This window comes from Cydia amplana, chromosome 14, assembly GCF_948474715.1.
Source record: "Cydia amplana chromosome 14, ilCydAmpl1.1, whole genome shotgun sequence".
NCBI classification, from domain to species: domain Eukaryota; kingdom Metazoa; phylum Arthropoda; class Insecta; order Lepidoptera; family Tortricidae; genus Cydia; species Cydia amplana.
In genome coordinates, this window is record NC_086082.1 from 15,476,837 (window position 1) to 15,495,172 (window position 18,336).

Sequence of the window (18,336 nt, forward strand, 5' to 3'; positions counted from 1 at the left end):
GTGAATCATCAAGTGAATTAAAAGTCTCGTTTCCGCGTACACTTAGTATAGCAGTTGTCACATTTCAAGCGGGTATCACCTGTATGTATCATCTCATGAGTCCGTAACGTTCCTTTCTTATTGCACTAGTAATCACAGTACTTACATTTAAAGGGTTTTTCACCTGTATGCATAATCTCGTGAATGTGTAAGTTCTCTGTTTAGAGTAACTACACTTGAAAGGCTTCTCGCCAGTGTGAGTCGAGAAGTTTGGTTTCCGCGTACCTACACTTGTAATCGCACTAATCGCAGTTACATTTAAAGGGTTTGTCACTACTACTTTATGAAAGTTATGAACGTCAAAATGAACAGCGAGTGAACGGTAGTCGCTTTGAGTACCTACTTATATACAAATTATTTTTGTATTATTATTTTCTTTATTTATTTCTCTTAAGTTAGGCAATTTTTAAAGTAAAATTAACACCTGGGTATCTTTTTTATCCATTGAATCAGGATTCGACTATACTTATCCAGGGATAAGTATAGTTAGGTATTAAATAATAATGTTTACATACACACACAGTACCTTTATATTTATTATTTATTATTTAAAACATTAGACATCAAATAAACAATTCTATTGTACATACAAAAGATCAATAAGTATCCATAGACACACAATCAAGATTACTTAGTTCGATTCAAAGAAACAATTACGATTTAGCAAATACGTGTGACATAGATTTTTGTTAGCGAAGTACTTCTTCGTGTCTTCGTCGAGATAGCGGTTGATAATGGCGGCGGCGCGGAGGTCGTCGGCCGCGTGCGGCAACGGCGCGCTCAGATCGTGCACGACCAGAGGCTCTTGCGAGTATTGCTGCAGGCGGGGCGCGGCCGGCGCGCCGGGCGAGCGCAGCAGCACCACGCGCGAGCGCAGCGCGCGGGGCGCGGGGGGCGCGCGCCGCCGCGCGAGCGTCACGCGCGCGTAGGCCGCCTCTATGAGCAATCGCGCGTACTGCATGGAGTAACTTACGCGCCCGTGTAGCGCGCGCACGCTTGCATCCACCTTGTAAATGAAAAATATTTATTGTAAGCAAATAGAGTATATCACTGTTATCAATAAATTTGCATAGGTACCTACGCATTACGCAATTTAAAACATCTAGGTATCACTACACTTTAAGCCCCCTCCACAATCGTGCGTGAATCGTGGCGCGAAGCCGTGAACGCCAGTGTGGAATCATATTCGCAATTTGGGAAATCGAGTCCACACTCGCGTTCGCGGCTTCGCGCCGCGAATCGTGCACGAGTGTGGAGGGGGATTTATAAAACAAAGTCCCCGCCGCGTCTGTCTGTTTGTGTGTATGTATGTTCGCGATAAACAAGAAAACTACTGAACGAATTTTCATGCGGTTTTCACCTATCAAAAGAATATTCTTGAGGAAGGTTTAGGTGTATGTTAAGCTTTGTGTAACCCGTGCGAAGCCGAACTTTTTAATCTGAAGGCCACAGCCAAACCTTCGGCTCCCCCGCTTCATTTTGATGAATGCTTGGTTTTGCGAGATAATAATTGATAACCGGCCTTCGACAGTTTGAAATGTAGGTTTTTGTTACCTATATTGTTTTACATATTTAAATTTACTTAGGTTAGGCTTAGGTAGGTAGGTACTGGTAGTTCCGCAGTGACTTGGTTGTTATGCTGTGTAACTTATTTGAATAATAAAATAAAAAATAAAACAAAAATTTCATGGGGAAATCACTTTCCCCACACTATAATTGAGGAGTGTCTTTTCAAAAGGGTTTATTTTTTCTGGGAATATATTTCTAAATTGGACCTTAAGTTTTCTTGAGCAAGGTTCTCTCTAGAAGTACCGCTAAGAAAAAAATAAACCCTTTTGAAAAGACACTCCTCAATTATGTATATATACACATACCTTCAGTGGCCACGTTTGCGCGCCGCGCAACGCCGCGTCGAGTTCCGGCGACGCGACGCCCATGAGCGCGCACATGTGTCGCGCCACCTCCTCCTGCAGTGTCGCCTCCGTGTCGTCGCCGCACGCCACGCGCAGCTGCCGCTCCAGCTCGGCCACGAACTCGTCTGGACCGCCGCCCAGGCAGAACACTGTGCCTGTCATACCTACAATCAGAATTTAGAGTGACTACACACTAGCGAGCGTACTTAAGCGTCTAGTCAACCTAGTGTGAACCTAGCCTGGCTTTTCGACGCAGCATTGGCGCAACTGCGGTAAAACGTAGTTAATTTTTTTTTGTGATTAATATTCATAGAATCTATTTCAAATAATTAGGCCTCTGTGTAAAAAGTATCTCAAAAATGTACATACTTATTAATAATTTATATACAAAATTATGTATACGACGTAAAAAAAAAGTACGGCCTAGCTTGGTATAAAGTGGAGTCCAAACGGATCCGATCAAATCGACCTATTTAATCAGATTCTTTTTGCGTCAATCTCCAATTTAATCACCAATTTTAGTTTTCTGGTGATATTTGAGATATGACTAAAAACAAAGCTAACCCAACCATAGTTGTAGAATTGGACTACCTATAGTCGAGTTGTTTTATTGTATTTATAGTGTTAGTATTGTCGTGGTTGGCAATCAAAGTTACATGGTGACCCAGCAGATAGATTAAGTACCTACTTATTAACTATTTCAATTAGGTACTGATGAAAAAGTTGATATACCCAAAAACGAATAATGATTAAAAAAGGTTTACCGAGATCTTCTAGTGAAGCAGCCATCTCCAGTGCTGACAGTACGCCTATCTCGTGACCCAACAAGTAAAATTGATTTGTGGCGGCTTTTTTCTTTAGGAATGTCTGAAAAAAATTGATTTATATTATTTGTCGCTCGTCACGTGGCACGCACGGTATTTTTTTTATCATAATTTGCTCCTGGAGTGTTGTACCATACCTTGACGTATCTCGCCGTGATCTCCTGTAGAGACTCATTAGGCTGGTCGAGTCCGGGCTGCAGCACGACAGCCGCCAGTTGTAGGCGCTCACATAGTGTGCTGTACCGCTGGTGAAGGCCTTGTAGTCCTGGTACTATGTACAGACAAGCTACCGACGCGTCGAACTCGTCGTCTCGCTAAAATTAGGTAGGTACATTATGCTCATATACAATTTTAAATAGGGATTGCTTAGTTGCTTAGATCAAACCATCAAGCATTTACTGCAAAAGTAAAGTTATTAATAGACCTGAAGTTCCTGAAGAAAGAATTTTAAATATTGTGGTACATTTTTATCTATACAGGCGAGCTATATGCGCTCCAAATAAAATAAAAAAAATGACGCCAAACGTGAATAATAGAGTCACAAATTGGTATTCTTGCGCCCGCGCCTCCATTTTATTTATTTATTTATTGAGGAGCAAGTGCTAAGGCGTAAGTAAGTTGTTGTAAAAGCCATCAAAGTTTCAAGTAAGTATTCATACTCATATATTTTATTGCATTTCATGTGTACAGAGGATCTTAGGGTTAAGTACAGTTTCAACATGAACCCTGCGAGGGTGCCTAATACCTATACGGTTCATATTTGCTAGCTGTGCTGTTAATGACGTTCTTGGGTTTGACAGGTGGCGTTCAAAAGGTTAAACGGTAGGTTCACTTTGTTAAGCCCCCTCCACGCTCGTGCGCGAATCGCGAAAGCGATTGCGGCGTCGATTTTGCAGATCTGCTTCGCGCACGAGTGTGGAGGACCCTTTAATAAGGGGCCTCCATTTTATTTATTTATTTATTGAGGAGCAAGTGCTAAGGCGTAAGTAAGTTGTTGTAAAAGCCATCAAAGTTTCAAGTAAGTATTCATACTCATATATTTTATTGCATTTCATGTGTACAGAGGATCTTAGGGTTAAGTACAGTTTCAACATGAACCCTGCGAGGGTGCCTAATACCTATACGGTTCATATTTGCTAGCTGTGCTGTTAATGACGTTCTTGGGTTTGACAGGTGGCGTTCAAAAGGTTAAACGGTAGGTTCACTTTGTTAAGCCCCCTCCACGCTCGTGCGCGAATCGCGAAAGCGATTGCGGCGTCGATTTTGCAGATCTGCTTCGCGCACGAGTGTGGAGGACCCTTTAATAAGGGGCCTTATTCAGATTAAATTAAATTCAAATATCTACGAACCATATCGCTGCTCTGCGTGAGGGTAGGCATCATTACGTCGTCTATCGTGGCATACAGCTCGTCAGAATCAACAAACGGGAAGAATACACTCAAGCCTTGTACACACGCGTGATCTGATTCCTTGATATTCCTCTCAATTTCTCGTATCCTTAAAGAGAAACGTGTAATGCGTAAGTTTATGCAAATTTTTCGTAACAATTTTATAATTTTTACTAATTTAGTGACTATTCTAGTTCATATATGTTATACCCCCCGCTCCGGGTTTTTCCTGATGCAAAGGCTGTCCATCGCAATCCAACGCGGCAACGCAGCGGCGATGATGGGCACCTTTGCGTCGGGGGGTAGCCCGGGCCGGGTTTTAGTAGGTAGTTATTTTTTACATGTTTAGTTTGTATTTATTTTTAAGTTTCTATAATAAATTACTTTTTATGGTTATATATGGGTCAAATCTTGCAAGCAAGATTTGAACCAGTTCCCAAATTTATTTGTGGTAATGAATGATTAATCATAGAAATAACCTAGCCACTCACTCTCTGACAGTCAGCAATGGTATTTCTTCTTCAGAGATGGTAATATTTAGCTTGTCTTTTAAATAAGACCATAGCACTTGCACTTTATCAACGGCTAAGCCCAAATCTAGCAATGATTGCCCGTCGATTGTATATTCTGATATGATGATACCTGAAAAATATTCGGTGCATTAACCTTTTGGCCGCCGGACCTAGTCCGCAAAGACGCTCACTCACACGCCAGAGTAAATTTTAAGTAAACAACTAATAAAAAGTTTAGGGATTGCAAATAGTGATATCGATATTTACGATTTATGGTAAAAATCTTCTCAATTTGGCTTTGTTTTACCCAACTTTAATTTATTTCGAAAATGACAAAAATTTACATATTTTTTACACACGACAATGTTAAAAATAAAGGTCTTTATCATTAAAAACAACCACTAAACAATATCGATTCATGACGTAATATCACTGCACTAGGCTGTACGAGAAGTCTTTTATACATGCCAACGGCGCGCATGGACTGGCCGCAGTGCAGACCGACAAGGACTGTTTCCGCGCGGATTAAGTAATAATAGTCTCTAGGTCAACGGCGTAAGCGCTCGTCGGTACGTAAACTTCATAAGCGTAACGTTAGAGCCGCGCATAGTGTGTCGATAATATAAATGTACCGGAACTGCATTGGGGAAAATTACACGTGGGTTGAATTGTCAATGAGTGAAGAACAAGAATATTTATTCAGTCATTTATTAATGTAATAGTTTGAAAAACAATTTAATAGTAGCATACGTAGCTTTACTTTATATCCTAACTCCTTATCAACGAACAATTAGGAGTTTTTTTACTTTCCATCCTAACTTCTTATCAAAAAATAATCAGCTGTCCTTTTTCGGTTTGGTTCCTGTGTTTTTCGGTTCGTGTGAACAAAGAAAATTTTAAGGGTTATAAACCGTCACATAATAAACGCTCGGCGCGCGGCGCGTCCTTTGTTCCTACGTGTGATTTAAAACAGTGTGGTATTTTTATACACTTGAACACGTGTGCGTGACTAAAAATATGCATGTGAAAATTGTAATCATCTTTAATTTAAAATGACTCACTGCAGGGGTATCACTCCCCACTACACTATCATGTCAAAATTAATCATTTGTTCTGCAAATAGACCACAAGGACAGATTTACTTGTCTGACTCTACTATCTACAGCTGAAGAAGCTCCCTGAACTTCAGCTATAGTTATGCCTGTCTCTCTCTCGTTTTACTAGTTTAGTTACTAGTTACCACCAATTGGCATTTAACAAGTGTTCAAATGCTTAAATAAAACGAGATTTGCGATTTGATATTTATTTTGAATATTCTCATATCGAGTTAACATTCCCATCCCTAGCTGTCTTGTATACAAGACAACGGCGACGAGGAACATGAAAAACGTTGAAAACTGGAGCAAATTTTTTGATAGCCTTATTATAAAAGAATGGATTTACATATAATAGCTGCTTTAAATGCATTTTTTTAAACAAAGACCTAAAACATCAAAAAGAGTGTAAAAAAATTACAATTCATATTTTTTTCACATTTGCCGAGCGGTTGAATTTGTGTCTTGTATTATTATTATTATTTATTATTCATATAACAATACAAGATTGTGTTCGAATATTAACATTAATGTACAATAAAATAACTAGAATTAGAATTAAATAGCAATAAAAATACATGTCAAAAAAAATAACTCATCTTAAATAATAATTATACAATACAATACACAGCAAACATTAGCAATTATACAGCAGTAACATTGAATTTAAAAATATCTATTAGATAATCATAAAAAAAAATCGTATTATAAATAAGCTACTACATAAGTCCCTATAATCAAAATCTCTCATCCTTCATAAATTCTTCCACTGCATATAGGCACTGATTTAGCAGGATTTTCTTAAGCTTAGTTCCAAATAAGTTTGAATTAAAAACAGACTTTAACTCTATAGGCAACTTGTTGAAAAGAACAATGCCCTGATAAGCTTCAGCGTCCTTGACTACTTTCAGTCGTGTAGCAATAGTATGAGGCAGATCTTTCCGCCTTGAAGACAGCCGTAAATCTCTCTCATCTGTTGATTCTATTTCAGATAGATTTTTCACCAGATCTTTGAGCACAACAAGGATGTAGAGGCTAGGAACAGTTAGAATTCTAAATGTTTTAAAGTATTCTCTGCATGAAGTCCACTGTGGTACTTTTGCCATTATCCTGATCGCTCTTTTTTGCAATATAAAAGCAGCCTGGACATTACACTTAAGGCTATTCCCCCATAGTTTTATACTATAACGTAGTTTAGACTCTAATAGCGCAAAGTAAACCATCCTAAGTTGACTTAACAACAATTCGTCCCTCAGGCTACGGAGTGCATAGCATGCAGAACTGAGTGAGCTAGTTAGTGAATTCAACTCTTCTTTCCAGCATAATCTTGAATCTATGTGCACTCCAAGAAATTTCACTGATTCAACTTGTTCTATATTGGCACAAGACAGCGGCGCCAGTGTACCGTTCTATCGTTGTCTTGTATACATGCCAACGGCGGTCAAAGGGTTAAGAGCCGATCAACGTGCACACTGCAAAATAATCGTGATTATTTAAATTTAACGAAATATATTTCAACAATACACTCCTTTTTTTGGGCAGTTGTGTAAAAAGGGGGCCGCTACGTACTGTATCTTGTATTAAAGTACCTTTTGAATACATCAAACTACTTAATATGTTGCTGGATTCGTCAATCTATGCGTCCAAAGTTAAAACGGCCGTTTATGTTTTGAGTTTATTGATTGACGAATCCAGCAACATAGAAACTAGTTTGATGTATTCAAAAGGTACTTTAATACAAGATACAGTACGTAGCGGCCCCCTTTTTTTAAATATATTTCGTTAAATTTAAATAATCACGATTATTTAGCAGTGGCGCTAGTGTGCACGTTGATGGGCTTTTAAAATTTTAAAATGAGTTAATCTTTTTATAGTTAACTTAATTTGAATCGATTCGCCATAAACATTGTTCAAGAGATCGGTGCAAATTATATTGACAGACACAACAATGAGACAATTTTTGGAATCTTTCACATGCTCGGTTATCAATATAAGCACGAGCAGTTAAACAAACTCCCCTTAAAAAAACTAATGATTTTTTTGGCGAATGCGTTACGCTTGAATTTGCTATGAATCCTTTGTCATCTGTCATTTCGACTAATGTATTTGTAAGAAAGGGATAAAACGTAATTTAACTAAATCAGGCCAGTAAATTTTTATGAATAAGGGGGTTTGTCTTTTTCTTTACTCACCAGCAATTTCTTCTATTTGTCGTAACAGGGAGTCTTGGCGCTCCGGAGAGGAATGAGCAAATACAACAGGCTTGTTAGCCTGCAAAGCCTGCTCCGTGGCATCAACTATGTCTTCGTAACTCGCTGGCAATATCTCCGTAATGTCTACTTGATCCTGTAATAGATGTTGATAGTAAAATACAATATAAAATACCTACACGGGTATAAAGTCGCTGACTGCGGAATCTGAGTGGACACTCAAGCGGGGAGACCAGGGTGCGTAGCCAACGGGCAACTGTCACTGATGCACTAGTGTGGAAGAGTGAGAGTTGACTACGATGAAAGATACGCTACGGAGTGTTAACGACTGGCAAGTTGGCTAGGCGCCCAGTAGGGTTTGCAGGGAGTGCGCTGCGGCGTCCATGTTAAAATTACAGATTCATAGGTCTATGAGTTGAGAAACAAATCAAAGTGATTGCCACCTGATTAAAACTTCATTCATCTGGCTATCTACTCGTATCTATATCAAACTGCGCGCAGTACAGTTGAGTGACTCGCGACACAATACACGTGGGGTCATTTGTGAATTATGAATTGTAGGTTTCCATAGGATGTAGAATATACCTTTTTGTTCGTCGATATGGAAAGCATGGTTGCTGGTAACCCATCTCCTGCCCGTGAAATACAGAATTTCTCTCCTAGAGATGTATTAACACCGATCACTGCAAAGTACCTAAAACATAGTGAGTAATGTCAGTTCACCAACATTTTCCTTTCGACAGATACGAAACGGTAAAGCTTAATACAAGAAATACTATCTAATATATTGATTACGAGTGCGGAGCTTAAAACGTTTTAGTAATTAAAATGTGCAGGTGGACCGAAGTTATTTTACTACACACGACGGAACTGAAAGTTTGGCGATAGTTATAGTTCGTTTTTTTAGCATTAGAAATAAGGTAAACAATCTTGATGTGTCTTAATTGAAAAACACATTTAAAAAATAAGTTACGGTAAATATGTAACAATTATGAATCTAATACGATCTTTAATAGTCTTCTGCTGTCATAAGTAATAGTTATTGATTTTTAAAAAGTGTTTTTCAATTAAAAGACATGTCAAAATCGCTTCTCTTCTTTCAAGTTCTTTCTAATGCTAAAAAAACGAACTATAACGTTCAAAATTTGGAATAATATAAATCCGGTTCGAAGGACCAAAAAATGTGTCGTAAAGCCGGAGTGGACTGTATAGTTATTGGAATAAAAGTATGTGTTAAATATGCTAATTCAAAGGAAATAGGTTCTCAGCTTGCAGAGGCATCTGCTGGTGGCGCGTTCCTTACTATTTCTTCCGTAGTTTTGGAATACACTAGGTATGTTTTTATTGAGAACTAAAAATTGTGCTGTTTGTCGTGAAAGATTTGAGGAGGCTGTGTTTTTGGCAGTTTTCCTTTTTGTATCGCCGGCCAGTATCCGCGCCATTTCAAATGAGTTAGCATAGCTTTTCGTACAAAGGTTGGATACTAAAGAGTGTTAAAGAGGCAGTTTGAGTGCACGTCTTAAAATAAAGAGCTTTTGCGTGTACAAATAGAAATTAAAATAACTTACTTCAAATATGGAGAATGCTGCCTAGTTTTTGCGTCCAACTCAGCCAATAGCGAGCTGTAAGCACATTGTGATCGATGAGTCTGTTTGGTCATCACGACAAACACGCCCTCTACCGGACCCAAGGCTAAGCTTTGTTTCAGTAGATTTGATGCACACTCCTTCTGTTCCAGGTCTTCTGACGATATTCCAACATGCACGCCTACCTTTCGCCAGAATCTGTAGAAGATAAATAATATAAATGAACATTGATACAGATGCAACGCCCTCAGGGATTAGAATTTTTGGACTAATTATAAAAATATAAGCGAAATTATAGAATTTCGTTTTATTATACCATGCATATATTTTATCTGTATAGTTATTGTAAATAAGGGAAAAAACCACAGTTTGCTTTTATCCTAATTAGAAAAATTATCAATGTTTCTCGACGTTTGCCTAATAAAACTCAAAAAAGAACATAGCCGAAAATAAATCTGTTCCTTTTTCCGTTCACATACAGGGTGTTTCCTGTAACAGGAGAAATAAATTAAACTGTAGGCTGTACTCCTCAAACTGACTAACATTTGTTCAGCAACTTTTGAAAATAACTCAAGTTTTGATTTTTATTACAGTTTAAAGTTTATTCTAAGACACAAATGTATTGCAAATTTTGTTATGTTTAAAGCGTGACAAGCAACGTCAAACACACTGATGTCAGCGTACATTGAAGGCAATATTTATTTATGAAATTATTTTTGTATGAAAAAGAGGAAGTCTAAAGGATTCATAATTTTTAAAAGTTGCTAAACAAATGTCGGTCAGTTTGAGGAGTACAGCCTATAGTTTAATTTATTGCTCCTGTTACAGGAAGCACCCTGTATAAGATCCCACAACAGCGCAGTTCAAGCTGTCTCCTAGTATCCTCGTAAAGCTCACGGTCCTACCTAGTACTTATTGAGTGTGATGATATTTTCTTTTTCAATCGGAGTATACCTACCTTACTAGTTGCAATTGTTTTGTTTCGTTTTTTTACACTTAGCAAAATAACTACCTACCTTCACTAGAGGTTCAAATTCACTGGCAAATTTTGAATTTTTTACAAAATTTCACTGAGTCACGTTGTACATACTGTATAGCAAGGTTGAGGCGAGGCGAGGAGCGGGGGAGCTGGATGTGCAGTGCGCGGGCGCCGCGACGCAGCAGGCGCCCGGCCAGGCGCAGGGCTAGGCCTTCATCGTCGGACACCAGTAGCTGACATCCGCCACAACTCAGCCTGGCCTCAGGCTGCGACGCGATATCTAGTTTAGAATAGAATAGTTTTTTATTCGTAAACACACAGACAAAAGACATACATAGAAATAACATAGTGAACAATAAAGTGTCACGAAATGGCCCCATCTCAACATGTTGCTGGCGACTTCCAGCGCTGATCTTCCGATGAAACCATCAAGTGAGAAATAATCACGGAAGGTAACAGACAAAAAAAAGAAACATAAAGGGAAGAAACATAAAATAAGCCGAAAAATAAAATTACACACAGTTTACACAACTAATACAAGAAAGAGATACAACATGACGACATAAGTAAATACATGACACAAATAAATCTGGTACAAGTTAGGGCAAAATTGTATATTACACACATAGGCAGTACGAAATGTCTCAGACCAAGGCGAAGCAGAGGTCGACAAACATGTAGGGTTTGCAATCCGGATCGGAAATGTATGAAATTATCCGGATCCGCGGATCTTCCCATAAAATTTAAATCCGTCGTGCAAACCCTTCAAACATGTGATCTGAGGCTTTCTTATTAACTGCCCAAGGTTTGTATAATTATTATTTTATAGTACACTAGCGACCCGCCCCGGCTTCGCACGGGTAAGTAGTTCAACGAATTTACACAAAACCTTTACAAATTATACACCAAAACCTTCCTCAAGAATCACTCTATTAATAGGTGAAAACCGCATGAAAATCCGTGCAGTAGTTTTTGAGTTTATCGCGAACATACAGACAGAGAGACGCGGCAGGGGACTTTGTTTTATAATATGTATTGATATGGTTCTACTTTACTACACTAATGCTGGTGATGATGGTATCCTGTTATCTCTCATGGGACATAGGACTCTCAGAAGAGATTTCCATTTATCTTAAATCGAATCAAGTGGGATCGGCAAGCAAATTCCATTTTTGCATGCGCACACAATTAAATTGACAATTAAATCAGATTGTGTGAAAAATTATGACATAAAGTAAGGAGAGGCCGTACCTTGCACGCGCAGGAGCACGCGGCCTCGCGCGCCGCGCGCAAGCATGCGCAGCGCGCGCGCCGGCTCGTGTGCGTCATAAGTCACGCGCGGTAGCGGCCGCACCCAGCCGCCGGTGATGCCTTCCGCCAGCAAATATTGGAGTCTCTATTTTGGAAAATAAACCATACTGTAAAACAGAAATCATTCAAGTTTTTTTTTTTTTTTATAAAAAAAAATTTGTCTGAGGTGGAGGTAATCCTCATTGGATACGTACTCCGATCCGGTATCCGGTAGCATGGTCGACTCGTCTGTACTGGAGATTTTTCTCCCAGCCGATTTGCACCATCCCACTAACTCAGGGTTAAGCGATTAAACCGTTAACCCAGTGTCAATTTATACTGGTAACCATGGTAATTCCAGGTTAATCGGTTAACCCTGGGTTAGTAAATGGTGCAAGTGGCCCTAAGTAAATAAGCTGACCGCCGCCGAATATCATTTATGGCAAATGCGAGGTCGAGCTGTACCTAAGTGTTGACGACCGATCTGGCCTAGTGGGTAGTGACCCTGCTTGTGAAGCCACGGTCCTGGGTTCGAATCCCGGTAAGGGCATTTATTTGTGTGATGAGCACAGATATTTGTTCCTGAGTCATGGGTGTTTTCTATGTATTTATGTATTTGTATATTGTTGTCTGAGTACCCACAACACAAGCCTTCTTTGAGCTTACTGTAGGACTTAGTCAATCTGATGTGTAAGAATGTCCTATAATATTTATTTATTTATTTATCAATTAAACTTTGTTTAAGTATAACTTTACTTTGGCAGTGGCACAATAGAAATGAGGATCTACCGAGTCTGCCGATGTCTGCTGATGCGGCGGGGACTTTGATGATTAAATGATTATGATTATGATTATGATTATGATTTGTTTTATAAGGTGTAGTGATGTTGTATGACTTGTATGTATCAATCGGTCACTCCTGCATTGCAGTGACAAAGGTGAGGGTGTATGGTGTATGCTTTGCTATTTTTTAGAATTCAGTATAGTTCTACCGGCCTAGCCAAGGTTACAATCGCTATCGCTTCGAAAACGAAACGCTTTGTGTCTCTCTATCACTCTCCCACATTAGTGCGACAGCACAGAATAATGCACCGCCCCGCCCCGACTCGCATTACCTCGCCCCGCGACTGGCCGCGACATGAATCTGGCGGACTTCTGGCGTCCTCTCAGTACAGCGACTTACCCACATAATGACGCGTGTACACACATATAAACGCAAATGATTTTTGATGTATGGCGTGTCCGCCCTGTGGCGACAGTGAAAGTTGCGTTTTGATCGCTACGAAGCGTAAGCGATTGGCATCTTGGCTACGCGGCCTGGAGAGTTTACCAACCTTGAAAGTTTTTATGTCATTATGCTCAAAAAGACCAGAAAAATCTATGGATAAGTAAGATCTTTCACAGGTCAAGGCATACATCTTGAACGAGTAGTTTTCGTTCAAATTCACTCGATGAATGTCCAGAGTGTATCCGAAATGTGCAGAGCAGTTTAAATAGGCCTGAGAAAAATAAAACAGTAAAATATAATATGGAAAAAATGACATATAGGTAAAATGGAATTTCTACAAATCGTCTTTGCCATTAAGTAATTTAAAAAAACTCACAAATTATGTTTCTTTATCTTAATATATCCTCGAGTCCTTATAAAGGCTTTAATTTAAAAAAAAATCCCGTAAATACATATTCCCTAAACCAATAGAGGCGGATTGTCAAAGTAAATTATGTACAGACAGTGACAGTGGGTCAAATGTATGGCGCCATCGCTCGATAAGATTGCACCATACCTTTAGCCTAGTCTCGAGTAGATGGTGTTAATTTTCGACATTTAACAAATTGATACATATAAGTTAAAGAATAAGGATCAAAGTCAAATGGCGTTCTATCAGTTTTAATCTTCTGTCATACATAATTTACCATGACAGTAACTCTCTATACACTTTATTCTGTTTGCCTTAACTCACATCCTTGTAATCTCCTCTCCCACATATGATATAGTCACAACCTCGTCCATTCGTAGCTGGCATCACACGCTCCACAAAGTTGTCGTTTCGGCAGCATATGATATCATCAGCTGAAATTACATCAGTACACATATTTATAAAAAAAAGCTGCAGAGATAACAGAACCACCCTACACAATACAGGAAAATAGCATATTTTGGTGGCAAAATATGTACATCAAAGACTAATTAAGTATTTTTTTACGGCACGTATTTAACCGGTAACCTAATTAATCGAATTTGGGTAGTTTAAAAAAATAGAAATGGCTACTAAAATTAATAGTTTGGCAACAAAAACGGAGCCTTAAAATATATCAATATGAGTTGTATTTTAATGCCGTTACAGCTTTTGATTTTTTTTAGGCAGGTACCAAGTATTTATTTGGCAACTGAGTTAATATATTGGAGACCATTTATGAAGCACATTTTAAAAAGAAAACGGATATCTATTAATTAAAAAATGAAATTCTTTTAAAATATTTTGTTTGGTCATTACACGGTCAACCTAACACGCTCCTCCTCGCTTCGCTCGTCGTCGCACCTATCTGTTGACTCTAGCAGAACACAGTGGTAACTATTGAAATTAGTAATTAAACATTTAAAGATCTAATGGTATAATGGCCATTAGGTGTTTCATGATTAGAAATTTCGACTATAAGTATACCTACTGACCATTGCCTATCGGTACATTAATTTGAGGTGTTTTGTGTAAAAAGTGACCAATATTCATTAAATTTAATTGCTTTCCTGTTAAAAGACTTCCTAGCTGAAACGATATGCTCAGTTAAGATTAGTTGATTACTTAGGTGTGAACAGGGTGTGAACAACTAGATGACAACTAAATTTTATGATCGCTTTACAATATTAGTTGCCAATTTATTATTTTAGATGCCAACCTATCACTTTAAGTTCCCTATAATTTTTTTAGGTGGCTTGATTTTGCTGCCAGTTTTTTTAATAATATGATGCTTATTTGAGGCTAAAATATTTTTTTTGGCGCTAAAATATTAATGCACAGCCAAATTATATTATTATATGCCTAATGAAAGTTCCTGTTTAATATTTTAGGTGCCCGGTTAATAATAAGCCTTTTTTAACAACGGCTGAAATTAAAAAGACTTTAATAGCGCTTGTAAAATTTTGAAGTTGTGCATTATAGGGGATTTGTATTGTAACTAACCGTTAAGTTTCGGGAATGTTTTCAGCAAAAACCGCCGTTTGTCGACACCGCCGACGACGACAAACACTCGGCACTCGCAGTGCAGCGCCAGCGCTATGATGGCGAGCCCCGTGGCGCCCGCGCCGTGCCCGACCAGCACCGTCGAGCGCGGAGCCAGCTGCGTTCTGATGGCCTGGTGGGTTAATCAACTTTTTCTTGTCACACGTTGCTATGGTTACAGTCTCCTGAGTCACTCTTAACCTTTTGGATGCCAGTGACCGATATATCCGCACCGCAGGTCCAACGCCAAAGACGGATTAATCGGTCACAGACCACAGAGCAACATGCATATGCATATGCTAGTGTTTAGTTTTAAGTTTATAAAATACATATGTATGTTAGTCTGTAAGGTATTTGTAATATGGGCCTTGTTGCCTGAATTAAATTTCCAAATAAATAAAGTTCAATTTCAGTTTTGACACTTCGGTGACGTGGCGTCCGAGTGACAGCTTTTGTGTTTGACACGGCGTCGAAAAGGTTAAAATTCTAGGTTTTTCGTATTTAAATGAACCAAAATTGAATTTTATGGTACATAGCGCTAACAGATTCAGAATTAGACTAATGATAATCTGACAATCATTACATTATGACCCCAACTTAGGGCCACCCCACACTTGCGTCTCCCGAGCGTCAGCATCTCTCTATGGCAGCTGCTCGACGCAACGTTGGCGCAACTGCACGGCGACGCCATTTTCCATAACGCTGACCAGACGCCGACGCTCAAAAGAAGCTAGTGTGAGGTGGCTCAGTGGCTGTACCAGCAACTGATTTACATTGTCATGATTATTTTGAATATTGTTAGGTAAAAATCTATCTATCTATCTTCGGATGTGTGCCCACGCACACGATATTGTGAGTGTTGCATGTCGGACTATTGACAATAATTAACATTATGTTATATGTAGTGGATGATTTGAAAATGTGATGTCTACCCCAAACTTTTTCATACACTTTTCGTCGGGTAGTTGCACAAATCTCTGTTTTGACATTTTGGTGGGACATCAGTTCGCCGCGACCGCGACCAGTGAAACCTGTGTCGAAACGTCGGTAAATAAAGGTAATTAAATAAATTTCGCGATAGACCCGTCTATAAATGTGAGTTGATATGTGTTCAAAACGCGAAAGTTTTAAATATTATATTGTTAGGTAAAGCTAGACTCACAAGGCAGTAGAGCGCGTGTGAGTAGGCGAAAGGCACGGAGGCGGCGTCCTCGAGACTCCAGTGCGCCGGCACCGGCCACAGGAGCTCCCGCCGCACGCGCACTGACGGGCGCGACGCGCCGCCGGGAAGCAGGCCCATCACTCGAGACCCACTGAAATGTTATTTGGGTTAATCAACTTTTTCTTGTCACACGTTGCTATGGTTACGGTCTCCTGAGTCACTCTTAAAATTCCAGGTTTTTCGTATTTAAATGAACCAAACTTGCATTTTATGGTAGTTATAAGACCTTTCCATAATGGGACATCTACTGAGCATGTTAGTAGAACATGGTACAGCAGTTCTTGTAACAATCTATGCTACTATTGTCTCCTCGCTGATGGGGCAGAATAACAACAAGAAATAGTTGATGAGTGATGACCCATTTGATATATGGTGGTGGCGAAGTGGATTCAAATCCTGGCACGTAATAATGAGTTTCGGAACGGTATTTTTGGGCCACCCTGTATATATATTTTTTATATCAATGAACTATCTTTATCTTGAGTACTTACTTTTTGTCGATTCCACTGAAATCCATTCCATAACCACCCTCACTGGTATTATCTTTAAGCACCCCTTTTGTTTGAAGATCTCTAGCATTCAGACCAGCGAAGTGAACCTGTAATTGTAAGCACAGATAAGAATAAATAATATAACTAGGTACAGAAGGTTCACTCTCAAACAAAACGCGTCTATTACGACAGATATATCGGAGCGGCCCTGGTGCTCAATAATATCCGAACACGCCTCTATTGACAATAAGGTGTTTAGATATTTTTAAGCACCTTCCCGCTCCGATATATCTGATAGAAACTGTACTGTCTTTCTAACCTTTACCGATATGCGGTCATCTTGTAACGCGTTGACAAATTGCAAAGATTGGACATTTTCAACGTCTCCATTTCCCAATAAGTTCTCATTCTCCAAATTGTTTCCATTTTTCAACGCTTTTCCATTTTTCAGCGCTTTTCCATTTTCCAGCATGTTTCCGTTTGCCGAAGGTTTTTTGTGTGCCAGTGTTTTTCCATTTGTCTGCGCTTTTCCATTTTCCAACACGTTTACAGTTTCTGCACCCTGAATAAAACATCGTAATTTTAAACAACATGAATTAATAGAAATCGGCCAAGTGCGTGTCGGGCCACGTTTAGTGAGGAGTTCTGTAGCTGTAGATCAGTATATTAGCTCAGTAATCTCAGTATACATTAAATAGTAGGTACGCTAGTTGTCTTTGTAGGACAAATAAATGATTATTTAATTTAATTTAAATTTGTGTGTGATGTGATGAGTATGATCATTTTTTCCCAAATGAATGATGTTTTCTATATATGTTTATAATATTTAAGTAAGTACCCTATGAATAATTACGTATAAGCTGTGGCGTAGCTAGGCGTGGGCCTTCGCCCACGGCCACTTAGGGAGGCCTCGCAAAGCCAACCTTTTTATTACCATGGGAAACACATTGAAAAGGGGCTCGCAGATGTGGTTTTCGCCCACGGCTAGATTGGTTCACGGTACGCCACTGCGTGTAAGTATACCTATCATCGCCTAGGACCTATCGTATAACCTTTGCTTAGGTAGGGCAGCGGGGGCGAGTATGAAGCATGTGGGCGGCGGGGTCGTCATCTCGTTCTCTTTTGCCCCTGCTGTCTTTCGTCCTCCGTCGCCCGCGGACCACGGGAGTGACGGGAGTGTCACGTACGAATTTGTCAAACTATAGTTACATATATAGGTAGTCATACATTGTGATAATTTTATTTGTATACTTAAAGACATACATTTTTTAAATCACTGCCATCTTGTAACCTCGGCTCTAACTTTGTATCGAACACAAGAGAGCGTTGGCCCGATTTGGTAATACGCTGAAACTTGATGCCTTTAAATGTAACAGCGCCACATCTGCAATCATTAGAATACTATTTAATTGAATTGCCTAGGAAAAAAATAACGATACATTTAACCCTTTTACAGACAAACTCGTCAACTGACGCGCTCGGTTACGGACCAATACTGCGTGCATTATGACACTAACGGCTCGGCTACGACATTGAGCGACTTGCGACGGCGGCAGCGTTAACCATAGGT

At 39.3% G+C, this 18,336-nt stretch overlaps 1 protein-coding gene across 1 annotated transcript in view; it reads right to left on the reverse strand.

Moving 5' to 3' along the window:
* Nucleotides 1-670: 670 nt before the first annotated feature.
* LOC134654372 (fatty acid synthase-like) overlaps nt 671-18,336 on the reverse strand; it is a 38,972-nt gene continuing 21,306 nt past the window's right edge. Inside the window, exons 21-36 of the mRNA XM_063509836.1 lie at nt 17,092-17,328; nt 16,767-16,873; nt 16,216-16,366; nt 15,015-15,186; nt 13,797-13,906; nt 11,797-11,941; nt 10,657-10,825; nt 9,549-9,764; nt 8,566-8,674; nt 7,963-8,116; nt 4,656-4,806; nt 4,126-4,273; nt 2,914-3,090; nt 2,717-2,819; nt 1,914-2,116; nt 671-1,045 (exon numbers count right to left, since the gene is read on the reverse strand). Of these exons, the coding sequence (XP_063365906.1) occupies nt 671-1,045; nt 1,914-2,116; nt 2,717-2,819; nt 2,914-3,090; nt 4,126-4,273; nt 4,656-4,806; nt 7,963-8,116; nt 8,566-8,674; nt 9,549-9,764; nt 10,657-10,825; nt 11,797-11,941; nt 13,797-13,906; nt 15,015-15,186; nt 16,216-16,366; nt 16,767-16,873; nt 17,092-17,328 (2,727 nt within the window). The remainder of the gene's footprint in view (nt 1,046-1,913; nt 2,117-2,716; nt 2,820-2,913; nt 3,091-4,125; nt 4,274-4,655; nt 4,807-7,962; nt 8,117-8,565; nt 8,675-9,548; nt 9,765-10,656; nt 10,826-11,796; nt 11,942-13,796; nt 13,907-15,014; nt 15,187-16,215; nt 16,367-16,766; nt 16,874-17,091; nt 17,329-18,336) is intronic.